This window comes from Ochotona curzoniae, unplaced genomic scaffold (assembly GCF_017591425.1).
Source record: "Ochotona curzoniae isolate NIBS_2020 unplaced genomic scaffold, NIBS_Ocur_1.0 contig_3819, whole genome shotgun sequence".
In the NCBI taxonomy this organism is placed as follows: domain Eukaryota; kingdom Metazoa; phylum Chordata; class Mammalia; order Lagomorpha; family Ochotonidae; genus Ochotona; species Ochotona curzoniae.
In genome coordinates, this window is record NW_024466004.1 from 11,759,736 (window position 1) to 11,772,165 (window position 12,430).

Genomic DNA, 12,430 nt, shown 5'->3' on the forward strand with positions numbered 1-12,430 from the left:
TGTATTTGTTCTCTGTCCTTGGTTCATGGTCACATCTCATAAAACCTTCCAGAGTATCTTTTGTGTGCTAGAGGGTGTAGCCACTGGATGATTTCTGGATAGGAAGTGGTCACCAGAAAGACCAAGACAGAATCATAGGGTTGGGACTATTAGCCCCATTCTCAATCTTTTGAGAGGGAAGAACTAAAGGCTGAATTGATTCGTACAGCTTAAGCAGCTGGAAAAAAAAATCATATCACAAAATGTCATGTTTTGTGACATAGGACAATTGTGAAATTCAAACTTCAGCATTCATAAATAAAATTTTATTGGCACAGCCACACCCATCCTTTTGGGTATGGCTTAAACCTACTTTTGTTATACAAAGACAGAACTGAACAATTTCACGGCGATCACAAGACTATGAAACAAAAAATACTACCTGGATCTTTATAAAGTTTAACCAGTTCATTGTCTCAAAGTTTAGGAAATGCTTCCTATTGTAGCCTTCTTTTGGAATGGCACAATAAACATTAACCCGCTGAGCACTCCAGTAAGTTCTGCAAGAGATATGCCAGAATGTTGAAACCAGCACCCCATCAACGTACTTGACCAACCAACTTTTTGTTCACATGGTGTTGTTTTAACTACAAATATGACACTGAAGTCCAGAGATCAAAAAGATGAAATACAAAAGTGAAAGTTATCAGAACAGTTTATTTACCCCATGGTTTTCTGAATAATAAAACAAAATGAACAATAAAAATTATCCTCATTCAAAAAAGAAAAGTGAGTGAAATACATAAGCCTAAATTTGTTATTAAAAATACTACTATTATAAGTCGGATGTAAAACATGCCATCTACAGCTAACAAAACCTTATGATTGGGGTGAACAAGTGGGCATAGACTTCAGAATCCACTTGGGATGCTCACATCTCATTCTGAAGTGTTGCGGTTCGAATCCTAGCACTAATCCAAGAACTAGGTTCTGCCTCTGACCTACTGGTAGCTAGTGCTCACCATGGGAGGCTGTAGGTCCTGCGGGTTATGAATCAAGTAGTTGGGTCCTTGTCAAACCTCTCAAATACCTGGCTGGCTTTGGCTTAGTCCAGGCCCAGCAACTGCAGGGGAATAAATTGGTGAACATGAGATCTCCGTTGCATGTCTCTCTTTCCCTATCACTGTCCTTCTTGCTTTTCAACATAAATAAAGCTTATAATAAAAGTGGGTAAAGAATTAGTGGAAAGGTGGTTAGCTATTTCACTAAGTGGTTGAGACAGAAGACTAATGGTAATTACCAATGTAACCATGATATGACTAAATGTATGACTTCCCTAGCAATGACTAAAATGCAAATTTACACAACTGAATGTCCTTACACATCTATAGTACAGGACCATTATTAAAATAAAATGATAAACTCCAATGCTGGCAGGTTTGTGGAATACAAAACACATTTATACATGGCTGGTAGTACTCCAATTTCAGTCTTCTTGAAGACAATCTGGAAATGAGCAGCAAAAGTCATAAAATTGCTCATTTATTTATTCTGACCTGGCAATTCCGCTTTGGCGAAAGCACAATGACAAAACAACGCAGAAAGAAAAAGAATAATTGCAGGCTTGTACAGTCATCCATCCAAGCAGCAACAGCAGGAAGGCTCAACACACTGGCCAGCTATTGGAAATGGCAGGCAATCAGGCCTGAAGAATCACAGGCACCTTAAACTTATTCAATACACCCAAATGCTGAGTTTCACAAATCCATCCAGTCCTTTCCAAATCCTTTCAAAGTAATCAGATCTCCATAAATTTCAGTTTAGAAAACTGGGAGCAAGCCTCGATGATCGCTTTCATTCAATATCACCTCCTCTTATCTCACCACCAGTAACCTCCCCCACATCACTGTCTAATAGTCCCCGCATTTACTGTCACCATTCTAGTGCTATCACCTTCTACCCGAATTCCTGTAAAAGACTCCAACTGGCCTTCTTTGTCTAATTCAATCTCCCCTCTAATTCAATCTCCACAAAGAGATCTTCAAAAAATTTTTGAATTAAAGCCATATTTAGCATTCCTTCGCACTGAACTTTTTAATAATATTCTGATGATTTCATGCTTTTAAAGGTCTTGCATGGACTGACCAATGCCTGCCTCTTCAACCTCAATCTGAGTTCACATTTATTCCACTGAGTATCCAGCACAATGACCTTTCTAATCGATGAGTATTTATAGCTCTTCCCCATCTCTGGACCATTCCATATGCAATTCCCTCCTACTAATTTACTCTTCTTCTGCCTTTGAGTGGCTAATTTTTTAAAAAAGATTTATTTATTTTTGTTGGAAAGGCAGAATTACAGAGAGAAGAAGAGGCAGAAAAAGACCTTCCATCTGCTAGTTCACTCCCCAAGTGTCCACAGCGGCCAGGGCGGAGCTGATATGAAGCCAGAAACCAGGAGCTTCTTCCGGGTCTCCCACACCTGTGCAGGGTTCCAAGGCTTTGGGCCATCCTTCACTGTTTTCCCAGGCCACAGGCAGTGAGCTGGATGGGAAGTGGAACAACTGGGACAGGATCCACTGCCCATATAGGATGCTAGAGTCTGTAGATAGAGGAGTAGCCAATTGAGCTATCTCACTGGCCCCTAAGTGTGTGGTTCTTATTCAACATCATGTCTTTTATAAACTGCAAAAGGGAAAGATTATGAACAGCCTTTCACTCTAACAGTCCTCAACTTCAGCAATGCCTTATATTTAGCAAATGTTCCATAAATTTAATTAAATGAATGGCAACTGTGAATATATCTCTGTGTGATAATAGAAAGTAACTTCATAGAAAAAAGAACACAAGCAATTTGAAATCACCAATTTTATTTTTTATTTTGTATTATTTTTTTATTCCCCCTGGAGGGAATAAAAACATGAGAAGAATAAAAACATGGAGATCTCTGTTACATGTCTGGTACTGCAATACCAAGTCAATGTGAGAGTGGATGGGTCAAGCTCCTATTCTAACTCCCTGCTCCAAAACTCCATGTAATATATTGCCCTTGGATAGAGGACGTATCAGATATTAAACTGATAAGAACAGATATTACACTTGATCTTAGCCAAAAGGCTAAGAAGCAATGAAATCTCCAAATTTACACAACCATAAATGCTGTTAAGAAAAAGAATTGTAAGAGGGAAGACACAGTGAAAAAATTCAACATCCACTACGGTTCTTCTAGTCTGCCAACTATCTTACATTTAAAACGTTCTTTTTAAATAATTTCACCACCCTTTGCTGAAGCTCAGAGTAACCAGGAAGCTCCAACCACCCTCTAACTTATCTGGAATGAACAAAAGTTAGTTTAAAATATTATTCTGGAATTCATTTAGCAATCATTTATTCCTCAAAGACTATGTGTAAGGGCATTGGGCCAGAAAGAGGAAGATGAATAGTAATTGTTTTTTGTCTTTGAGTAGCTGAACTAGAACAGCAGCACTTGTGGGAGGCAATGCAAATGAAGAAATACACAAATTTTATCCATTTTCTATTTTTTCTTGAGGAAGCACCCAAGTACCTAAAACGAAGGATAAGCCATGGATTTTTTGAACATAAAGAAAGAGCAGGGGGTTGCCTAGTGGCTAAAGTTCTCGGCACACATGCATGAGGATGCCATACAGGTGCCCCACTTCCCATCCAGCTCCCTGTTTGTGGCCTGGGAAAGCAGTGGAGAATGGCCCAAAGCCTTGGGACCCTGCACCCGTGTGGGAGACCTGGAAGAAGCTCGAGGATCCTAGTTTTGGACCTGCTCCAGCCATTGCAGTCACTTGGGGAATGAACTAGTGGATGAGAATATCTTCCTCTTTGTAAATCTGACTTTTCAATAAAAATAAAACTTAAAAAAGAAAAGAAAAAAGAAAGAGCAAGGATTGGATAAGAATCATTTAACTGATTCTAAGAAACTGTCACCGTTTGCCTTTAGAATTTTTCTTCCCTTCCCAACCTGTCTTTCCCCTTCTAATCCTGTTACCTAGCCAAATGTAAAATGAGATTCCGGCAGCCCCACTTCTGATCCAGCTTCCTGCTTGTGGCCTGGGAAAGCAGTCGAGGATGGCCCAAAGCCTTGGGACCCTGCACCTACATGAGAGACCCAGAAGAGGAACTGGGCTCCTGGCTTCAGATCAGAGCAGCACCAGCCATTGTGGTCACTTGGGGAGTGAACCATCAGATGGAAGATATTTCTCTGTCTCTCCTCCTCTCTGCATTTATATCTCACTTTGCAATAAAAATAACTAAATCTTTTTTAAAAAGAAATTAGATGATAATTTTCTCCCTGTCTTATCTTAGGGGGACAAGATTTCAAGCTCTTTTTCAGGACCAATGGGGAGGAAAAAAAGCCTGTTTCTTCACATCCTTTGCCTTTCTCTAGTCTATCACATCTCTACAATATGTAAGGAGATATGTTGAAAAGCTTGCGTAAGACAGTGCTACCAATGAGTTTCATAAAATACACACAGACACATTTTCTGTGGAATCATTCAAACCATCATGTTAAACCAGTTTCCAAGAGACCTGGAACAAAAATGAGCAGAGAATAAAGAAAATACTAATAACAGATGGTACAAGGCCATGCACTTGCCCTCTACAAATAATAAGGTGGGAAGTAAAGAAAACCCCAACAAATTCTCAGGATAAATGAGTTGAAACTACATTGCTAAGCAGAACCTAGGTTTCACTGTTACTCACTAAGCAAATATTTTTCAGAGTGACCCAAGGACCCAAGTAAAGCAAAGTATCCATTCCCTATTTATAACATTTCCATCTTAGCAGTGGCCCCATTGCCTGTCAGTGTCACACCATAGGAAAGTGCCTGCCAATAACTCCATGCCCTCCCTTTTGAAGTCGCACACAAGTTGTTCTTACTGCAGAACCAGTAGTTTTGGTTAAACCTCCAAACACCATCATGAGGCAGAATTGCTCATCAGAAGCAAACAATGTTCAATTCTTAGGTAAAACCGTTCCTTGTACACGAAACAAAATTCTGGTAAATTAAGGTGACCTGTTGCCTACCTACGGCTTGGCAGAAAGCAGCGGGTAAAAAGCCAAACTGACCTAGCTTCAAACTCTCTTCCTGGCAGTTAGTAATTGTATAGTCAAACTCTGAAATATCAGTCTTTCATCTATAAAACTGAGCTATTGTTATGACCTTAGAGACCTGGAAGATTCACTGACGTGCTTTGCAGAAGGTATTCAACACAGTGTCAGTGGTAAGCACGCAGTAAGAAAAGCTAATGGTATCAATGTAAACGATCAATATTTACAATCACTTTCATATTCTTCCCCTCTGGACTCTCAGGATCCCTAGCTACTCTCATTTTATTCCAGGATTCCTGGTCTCTCTCCTCTCCTCACTTAAACCCATTAAGATCATGTACTTTTCCTTCAGCAGATGGAGCTGCAAATGGTACCTGGCTATAGTTCTGGCAGCAGAGGAGCAAATAGGAAATAATATAAAGATTAGATCATGAGCATTTCTGTGACTTAACTAACAAAGCCCCTCTGTTCTTCTTTGTTTTTATTTCTAACAAAATCTTGGGCATAATTTTTAAGTATTCTAAAGAACATGAATCTATAGTGCCAATCCATCCATCCATCCACACTCTGGCCCCCCGCGCACTGCCTAAGATCCCTCTGGGGACAACTTTCCAAACACTGCAAACATCTGTCATCCCCAACACCCAAGCAGGAAAATGTTCACAACATCCCAGAATCAGTATCCTAAACACCAGTAAGTCTCTACTCTCTGTCAGCCGAAGTCCTGTCCACGTGTGGGCATGGTCCCACCATATTAGAACTTCTGCCCAAACTCCCTTACTCTTGGATTCAGGCTGGAAATGAAAGATGGAAGGAAAGCCAGGTGGCAACATTCAGGTCAACTTAGAATCCTTGTTGATTTTTTGGTATTTGGCAAACATAAACACAGTGGCAAGGTCACTGTTTATTCATGATTTTGCCCCTGTTCTTAAAGAATCAAAACTAGGCAGTTGCTACTGCAGCAGCAAAGTCCAATTTTCACCTACTGTTCCAGAAAAAGGTCAACTTTGGCAATGCACATTTGGCTTCAGCTACGACTCTGCCCAGTACACACACCTGTGTCTAATAGTACAGAGCGAGTCTTCCAAACGGTCACTGGACATGCTGAGATACCCTGGGCTCTTCTTGCCACAGAAGAGAAAAACCTGAGTTTGCCAGGAAGTACTGGTGACCTGGCAGCACCAGAATATGCCAGGTCTGTTTGCGGGAAGAGGGCCAGTGGAATGCTAGTGCTTACTGGAAAATAGGCACAAGCGTTTAAACAAGGAAGGGTCACTCGATTCATTTTAGCCCCTGAATAGTCCGATGATGCATAGGACCATTTGCCATCTCACACACACACACACACACACACACACACACACACAAAGGTTAATCAAAATTATGCTTTATGAAAGACTGGCTAAGCAAATACAAAACCAACTTGCAACTTGCCCATGAAGCCTTCGGGGCAGGAGGTACAAAGCTAAAGTGTGCGATCTCCTTGTTGTGATCTACCAGGCAGAAAGCACACAGGAGGAGTTTCTATATATTCGCTCCTAACGAGAACACAAATGAAGAAAGGGACTGTCCACAAACTATCCTGAAAGATGTGCCATTAACTGTGCTTACAATATCTAACAGGATAAGCTTTGTTCAATTTTGGCTATACTGACATGTGTAGTGGGACAACAGGTGGATGGTACAGCTATGCCTAGTCAGGTTTTTTTTTTTTTTCCTCTCTCTCTCTCTCTCTCTCAAATTACACTAGTAGAAATCCCAGTACTAGGAACTTTTTTTCCCCTGCTGCTTTAGTTGACTTGCATGGAGTGTTTAGATTGGAGACTCATTTGTTTGTCTTAGACTGTACCTGAGTCAGTTTCAAACATACGGCTCTAGACACGGTGTGATGAGAAACCTGATCCAATTCTATATGTTGGACTCTAGATGACGCACAGGCAAGTCAGGAATCCTTCACTCCATTTCTGGGCCACCACTCCTGACTTCCCACACACCGCTTTCTCCCCAGAACCTGATGTATACTGTGCTGAGAGTTGGAAGAGTTTTTTCTTTCCCCGACTTTCACACTAATAGCCAGAGGGACTTCAGGGATTTTATAGAGTTTAACAATCCATTACATTTAGTGTATGACCCTGAGTACAACAAATTCATCCTCTGATTCTACAGGAACAAATGAAAATCAACTAGTGCTGCTGATGGCCACTGACATCTTACATACCATTTACTTATCTCATATCACTAAAATGTCATTTTGTATACCATATAATTGTACCTTGGCAAATTCCAAATCCCAATTCACCCCAAGAACAGAGTCTCATACCAGGGGCTCAGCACAGGTTTGTTTGTTGACATGAAAACGGCACTTCAAAAATTTAAACTGTTTTTTCCCACTCACCCAACAAATATAGCGTGTTAAAAGAGTGCTTTTTTCCTTTCAGTTCTCATTTTCTAGGATTGTAGAATAAATGTGTAAAAGTTCATAAAGGAGATACTCTTTTGGATATAATATCAACTCTAATCCAAATTTCTGCTTGAATTTGCCATCTTGTCTTTTTATTTTTAAAGATGTATCTCTATTTTTATTGAAAAGCCAGATATACAGAGAGGAGAAGTAACAGAGAGGAAGATCTTCCATCCTTTATCTGAAGCCAGGACCTAGGAGCCAGGAGTCTCCTCCGGGTCTCCCACGAGGGTGCAAATTCCTAAGGCTTTGGGCCATCCGTGACTGCTCTCCCAGGTCACAAGCAGGAAGCTGGATAGGAAATGGGGCTGCCGGGATATGAACTGGTGCCCGCATAGGATCCTGGCATGCCACCAGGCTGCTGCGCCCGGCACTGCCACTATGTCTTGACACAAGTCAGGAGGTAAGGCCCTACCAAACCATCCCACATCTGCCTAGTTAAACAGACAGAGTGCTAAAATAGGGAAATGACTGTGACTAGGTCAGGAAGTAGCACTCAACTAGGTATATAGTCCCTGGGGCAGAGGGAAACACTTCCTAGTTAAACACACTGGGCAGGCTATGACAGCAAACAGCCACCTGATCAGAATTTATAACACATGCAAACAGCGGTTTCTAAAACTTAAGATCCACTTTCCTCATGAATTATGGCTCTGCTCTCTTCTGACTGCCGACAGCCAATACCCTCTTTGGGTGGTCAGAATAAGTTCTCTGAGAGCCAGAAATAATTTAACTGTCTAGTGTCACACTGGGCAAACCTATCTAGGGCATTCCGTGACACTGGCACAACCTGATGGTCTCACTTGGTTTGTCTCCAGACTTTTGGCTGGGGGAATGTATCCTGCCAGTTTGTATGTGTCTGTGGTTTTTTTTTTTTTTTTTTTTTTGCTAATATTACACAGCTGCCTCAAGTCGTCATCAACAGAGATGCAAGTGGCAAGAATACTTTGTTCCAGGGTCTCTCATGTAATTGTCTTCTATGTTCTGCGACAAACCAAACCATCTCAACTTTCCCCCAGTAAGCCTTCTTGGTTGCATTTAGCTATCAAGCACTTTGGAGCTGTGAAATTGGCACTGTGGCACAGGAGTAAGAAGCACGACAACTGAGGAGTCAGGTAGCTCTGGGTTCTGGTTCCAGTGCCACCGTGGACAAGCTGTGTCACTGGACAAACCAGTGAAGTTCTTGGAGCCTCTGTGTGCTCATCCATAGAATGGCGATAATACCATCTGCTTCGCTAACACGTTAGAAATAAATGATGCACTGCACATAGACACCTAGAACACAGTAATCTAAACATTTTATATAAGGCAGAACACAATGACAGTATTTGCTCTCTCTCCACATAGATACATACATATTTGCCAGATATAATATTACACATTATAATGTGTGCATATATGACACACTGGCATTTTTAAAGGTTATAATAAACTATCTTCTACGTGGTTAGTCTATCATGACCCCAAAATATGTCACAAAAATGACACAGATACACGATAGGATGGAAGGAATGGAATTAATTCAAAGCCATACTAACCAGAGCATCTCACCGAGGTCTTCATTGTCCTATTCTCACTGCAGCACACAGACACATCTCCAACCTCTCTACCTTCCCTCGAAGTGCTCAAGCTCTCCTACTATGCAAGCTCTAGTGCCAGTTGCTTATTTATTTATTTATTTGTATTTATTTGTTCTATTTGAAAGCAGAGAAGAAAAATTCTTTCTGCCGCTAATTCACCCTCCAATTGCTGTAACAGCTTGTGCTAGGCCAGGCTAGAGCCAAGGAGTCTTGAACCAAGTTGTTTTTAAGATTTATTCACTTTTATTGGAAATGTGTCATGGGTTAGAGCAGTGGGAATTCAACGATACATTCAACTCCACTGACAGATCAATGGACCAGGTGTATTTCTCTGTATACCAAGACTCTCAATCGAGGTTCACCGTCCCTATGAGGTCTCCCTACTTCTTACACCACCACACTTGTTCCAAGCATACAAAACCTTAACTTTGCTGTTACTATAAATGGGCAGACATGATTCTCTGAAGGGAAACTGGGACTTGCCTCATTATAAATGCTGACAGCCACAAACTTTCCTTTAGTCTCTCTCATGCACTTAAAAACACACGGAACCACAGAGTCTGTAGGATGAATTCTCAGGCCATAGCAACTGTAGCGCCTTGGGATCTAAGCAGATCTTGCCTGGCCAAGCTTTAAGCCTCTGTGGATAAAGAGACAGCAAAGCACAGCCTTTCCCTTACTTAGCACTGCAATGAACACAGGCTCTTGTTCTGTCTGATTGGTTTGGTTTTTAACTAAAACAAAAACATAAAAACTCCCATCTTCTCTACTGAGATAAAAAGTATGGAACTACATCTCCGATTTTCTTCCATGTAACTGCACCTGCTCTCCAGTACTTACAAGTAAGAGGAAAAGATTTAAGACAATGGAGAAGTTTTGGCCCAAGGGTGGTTTCAGGCTTTGGTCAGGTGAGTGATGGGGGACTAAGAAACACAGCACGCTCCAGAGCAGCATGCAGCGTGAGCGACGAACCCCGTGGCACCCACAGCAGGATCATCTGCCTGGTCACAGGCACTGAAGATATAGCAAAAACTAGAGAAAATCCGTTTTCCTTTGGGTGGATCTCTTGTCCCCTCCTCCCAACCCCCATAAGAGTATCAGAGCCCTGGCTGGCTGGGAGCCGACGCTTTGGAGGCGCCTGGGAGGGGAGGGCGTCTAAGGGCTCTTTTCTGGCTTGTAGACACAGGGACCCACCCGAGCCAAGAGGGAGGCGAGAGATGCTGGAAGGACCCAAGGAGGATGGGGGTTGGGGGCGGCGCGCGCCCTGCTCGGGAAGGGTCCCTGGTGCCGGGCGCGCACCGGTGCCGCTGTGTCCGCTGCGGTAGCATCCAGACATGACACTGCAGTGCAACAAAGCGGGGCCGCGGAGAGCCTTGGCGGCCCGCACCACAGCCGGATCCCCACACTACTCGGGGGGCGGCTGCTGACCAACGAGGTGAGGGGTAGGTGTAGGTGTCGGCACCCGGAGGTAGGCCGAGTAGCCGGGAGAGCCCTGAAATGCGTAGGAAATCGGGCGGCCACCTCTAGCGCAGCCAGACTGCAAGGAAGATAATTTCGCCTTCATTTCCGAGCCCCTGCTGGGCCCGTAAACTGCCTCAAAACACCAAGTGAGAGCCCTCTGGTCGTGGTGTCTTCCTTTGCAAACCTCCCAACCCAGCCACCCCGGCCCGGCTCCTCCCGCAGCACCGGTCCGGGGACCCGCCCCGCTGCTGGAGAGGAGCTTCTTCCCCGGCGTGGCCGCCACCCCGGTCCCCGCGTGCGCTCACCAGGAGAAGGGAGCCCGCGATCATCGTGGCTCTGGCTCGGCCGGCGATACGGCTGTTGGGGACGAGGGTGGTGCTCTTCCTCGCGGAGGTCCCCATGGCTGAGCTCGGGGCTCGCAGGGGCTCCAGGGGCGCGCAGCCCCACGGCAGCTGGAATCGGCGGCTGCTTCTGCCCAGCGCCGCATCCACCGCCGCCTCCCGGGCCGGGAGCCCATCTACCTCCAACACCCCATGTGCACTGCGGCAGCCTGGCAGCCGAGCAAAGGAAGGAGGTGACGAGCTAAGATCTGGAGGCACTCAGCACCTGCCCAGCCGCGCGGCTGCCGGAGCCGGGAGAAGCAGCCGCGGATGCAACCCGCGTCTCCCGGTGCTCTTCTCCGACAGTGGCAGCGGAGAACCAGGGAGGAGGGCTGCGCGCGAGAGCGCAAAGGAACAACTTCCCATAGCGAAGCTTCCAGCCACTGCCAACCACCCTCCTCTGCCCAGACCGGCCGGCGAGGGACTGAGTCGGTGGCCGCGGGGCGCGGGGACACACGTGGTGGCGCCGAAGGGGCGGAGGGCCGGCCCTTTGTGATGTCACCCGGGAGGAGGCCGGGCTCTTTGTGCTGTCGGGAAGGCGCAGGCATTCCAGGTACAGCGGGGAGACAGAGGGCGCCCCTTGGCGTTCGATTCAGAAATTACAGTTGCCTACCCAAGGCCAAAGCGTGGCCAAGCCTGCACACGCTGACCTAACTTTGCTTTCATGATTACAGGAAAATTGTTTCTGTGGCACACGTCCTTTTACTGGTTTTGACACGAAGATTTTGTAACAACGCTTATACCGAATGCATGACAAACAATCTATACATGGGTTTGCCAACCTTTGCTATCCCCTGAAACTCTTGGAGAGTTTGTAATACATACATAATGTATATTGATTCTTGAGTCCCACCTTCAGGTACTGTGATTTCATTGGAAAAGAAAAGGATCCAAGTTGGATATTGCCTGCTTCAAATTCTCCAGTTGATTTTAATATGGGGCAAAACTGGAGAACTTCTGGGTTAATGAAAGCAATTCAGGAAATTCAGATCACCGGTTCTGAACCCAGGCCCTCCGCTTTTGGGTTTGTGGTTGGACTTGCGGGAGCTTTGGAACTCCTTGAAAGTTTTGGTCAGAAGCATTTATCTAATTAGGGATTCAGAGTGGCTTTTTTTTAAAGATTTTTTTTTTCATTATTATTAGAAAGTCGGATATGCACAGAGGAGTAGAGACAAAGACGAAGATCTTCCATCAGATGGTTCACTCTCCAAGTGGCTGCAATGGCTGGAGCTGAACCAATCCGAAGCCAGGAGCCAGGAGCTTACTCCGGGTCTCCCATGTAGGTGCAGGGTCCCAAAGCTTTGGGCCATCCTCGACTGCTTTCCCAGGCCACAAGCAGGGAGCTGGATGGGAAGCGGGGCTGCCGGGATTAGAACCAGCGCCCATGTGGGATCTCGGGCGTGTAAGGTGAGGACCTTAATCACTACGCCACCGCGCTGGGCCCTGGGATTCAGAGTCTTAAAGGAGATTATTACAGGAAGAAGAAAT

General features: G+C 44.6%; 1 protein-coding gene and 1 non-coding gene across 2 annotated transcripts in view; both read right to left on the bottom strand.

The window, feature by feature from the left end:
• Positions 1–11,377, bottom strand: part of TNFRSF21 (TNF receptor superfamily member 21) — a 74,199-nt gene extending 62,822 nt beyond the window's left edge. The window contains exon 1 of the mRNA XM_040983508.1: positions 10,868–11,377. Within this exon, the coding sequence (XP_040839442.1) occupies positions 10,868–10,963 (96 nt within the window). The 5' untranslated portion in view covers positions 10,964–11,377. The remainder of the gene's footprint in view (positions 1–10,867) is intronic.
• LOC121158866 lies at positions 2,916–3,107 on the bottom strand. The gene has a single exon (XR_005884250.1). It is a non-coding gene; the product is annotated as a U2 spliceosomal RNA (small nuclear RNA).
• Positions 11,378–12,430: the final 1,053 nt, after the last annotated feature.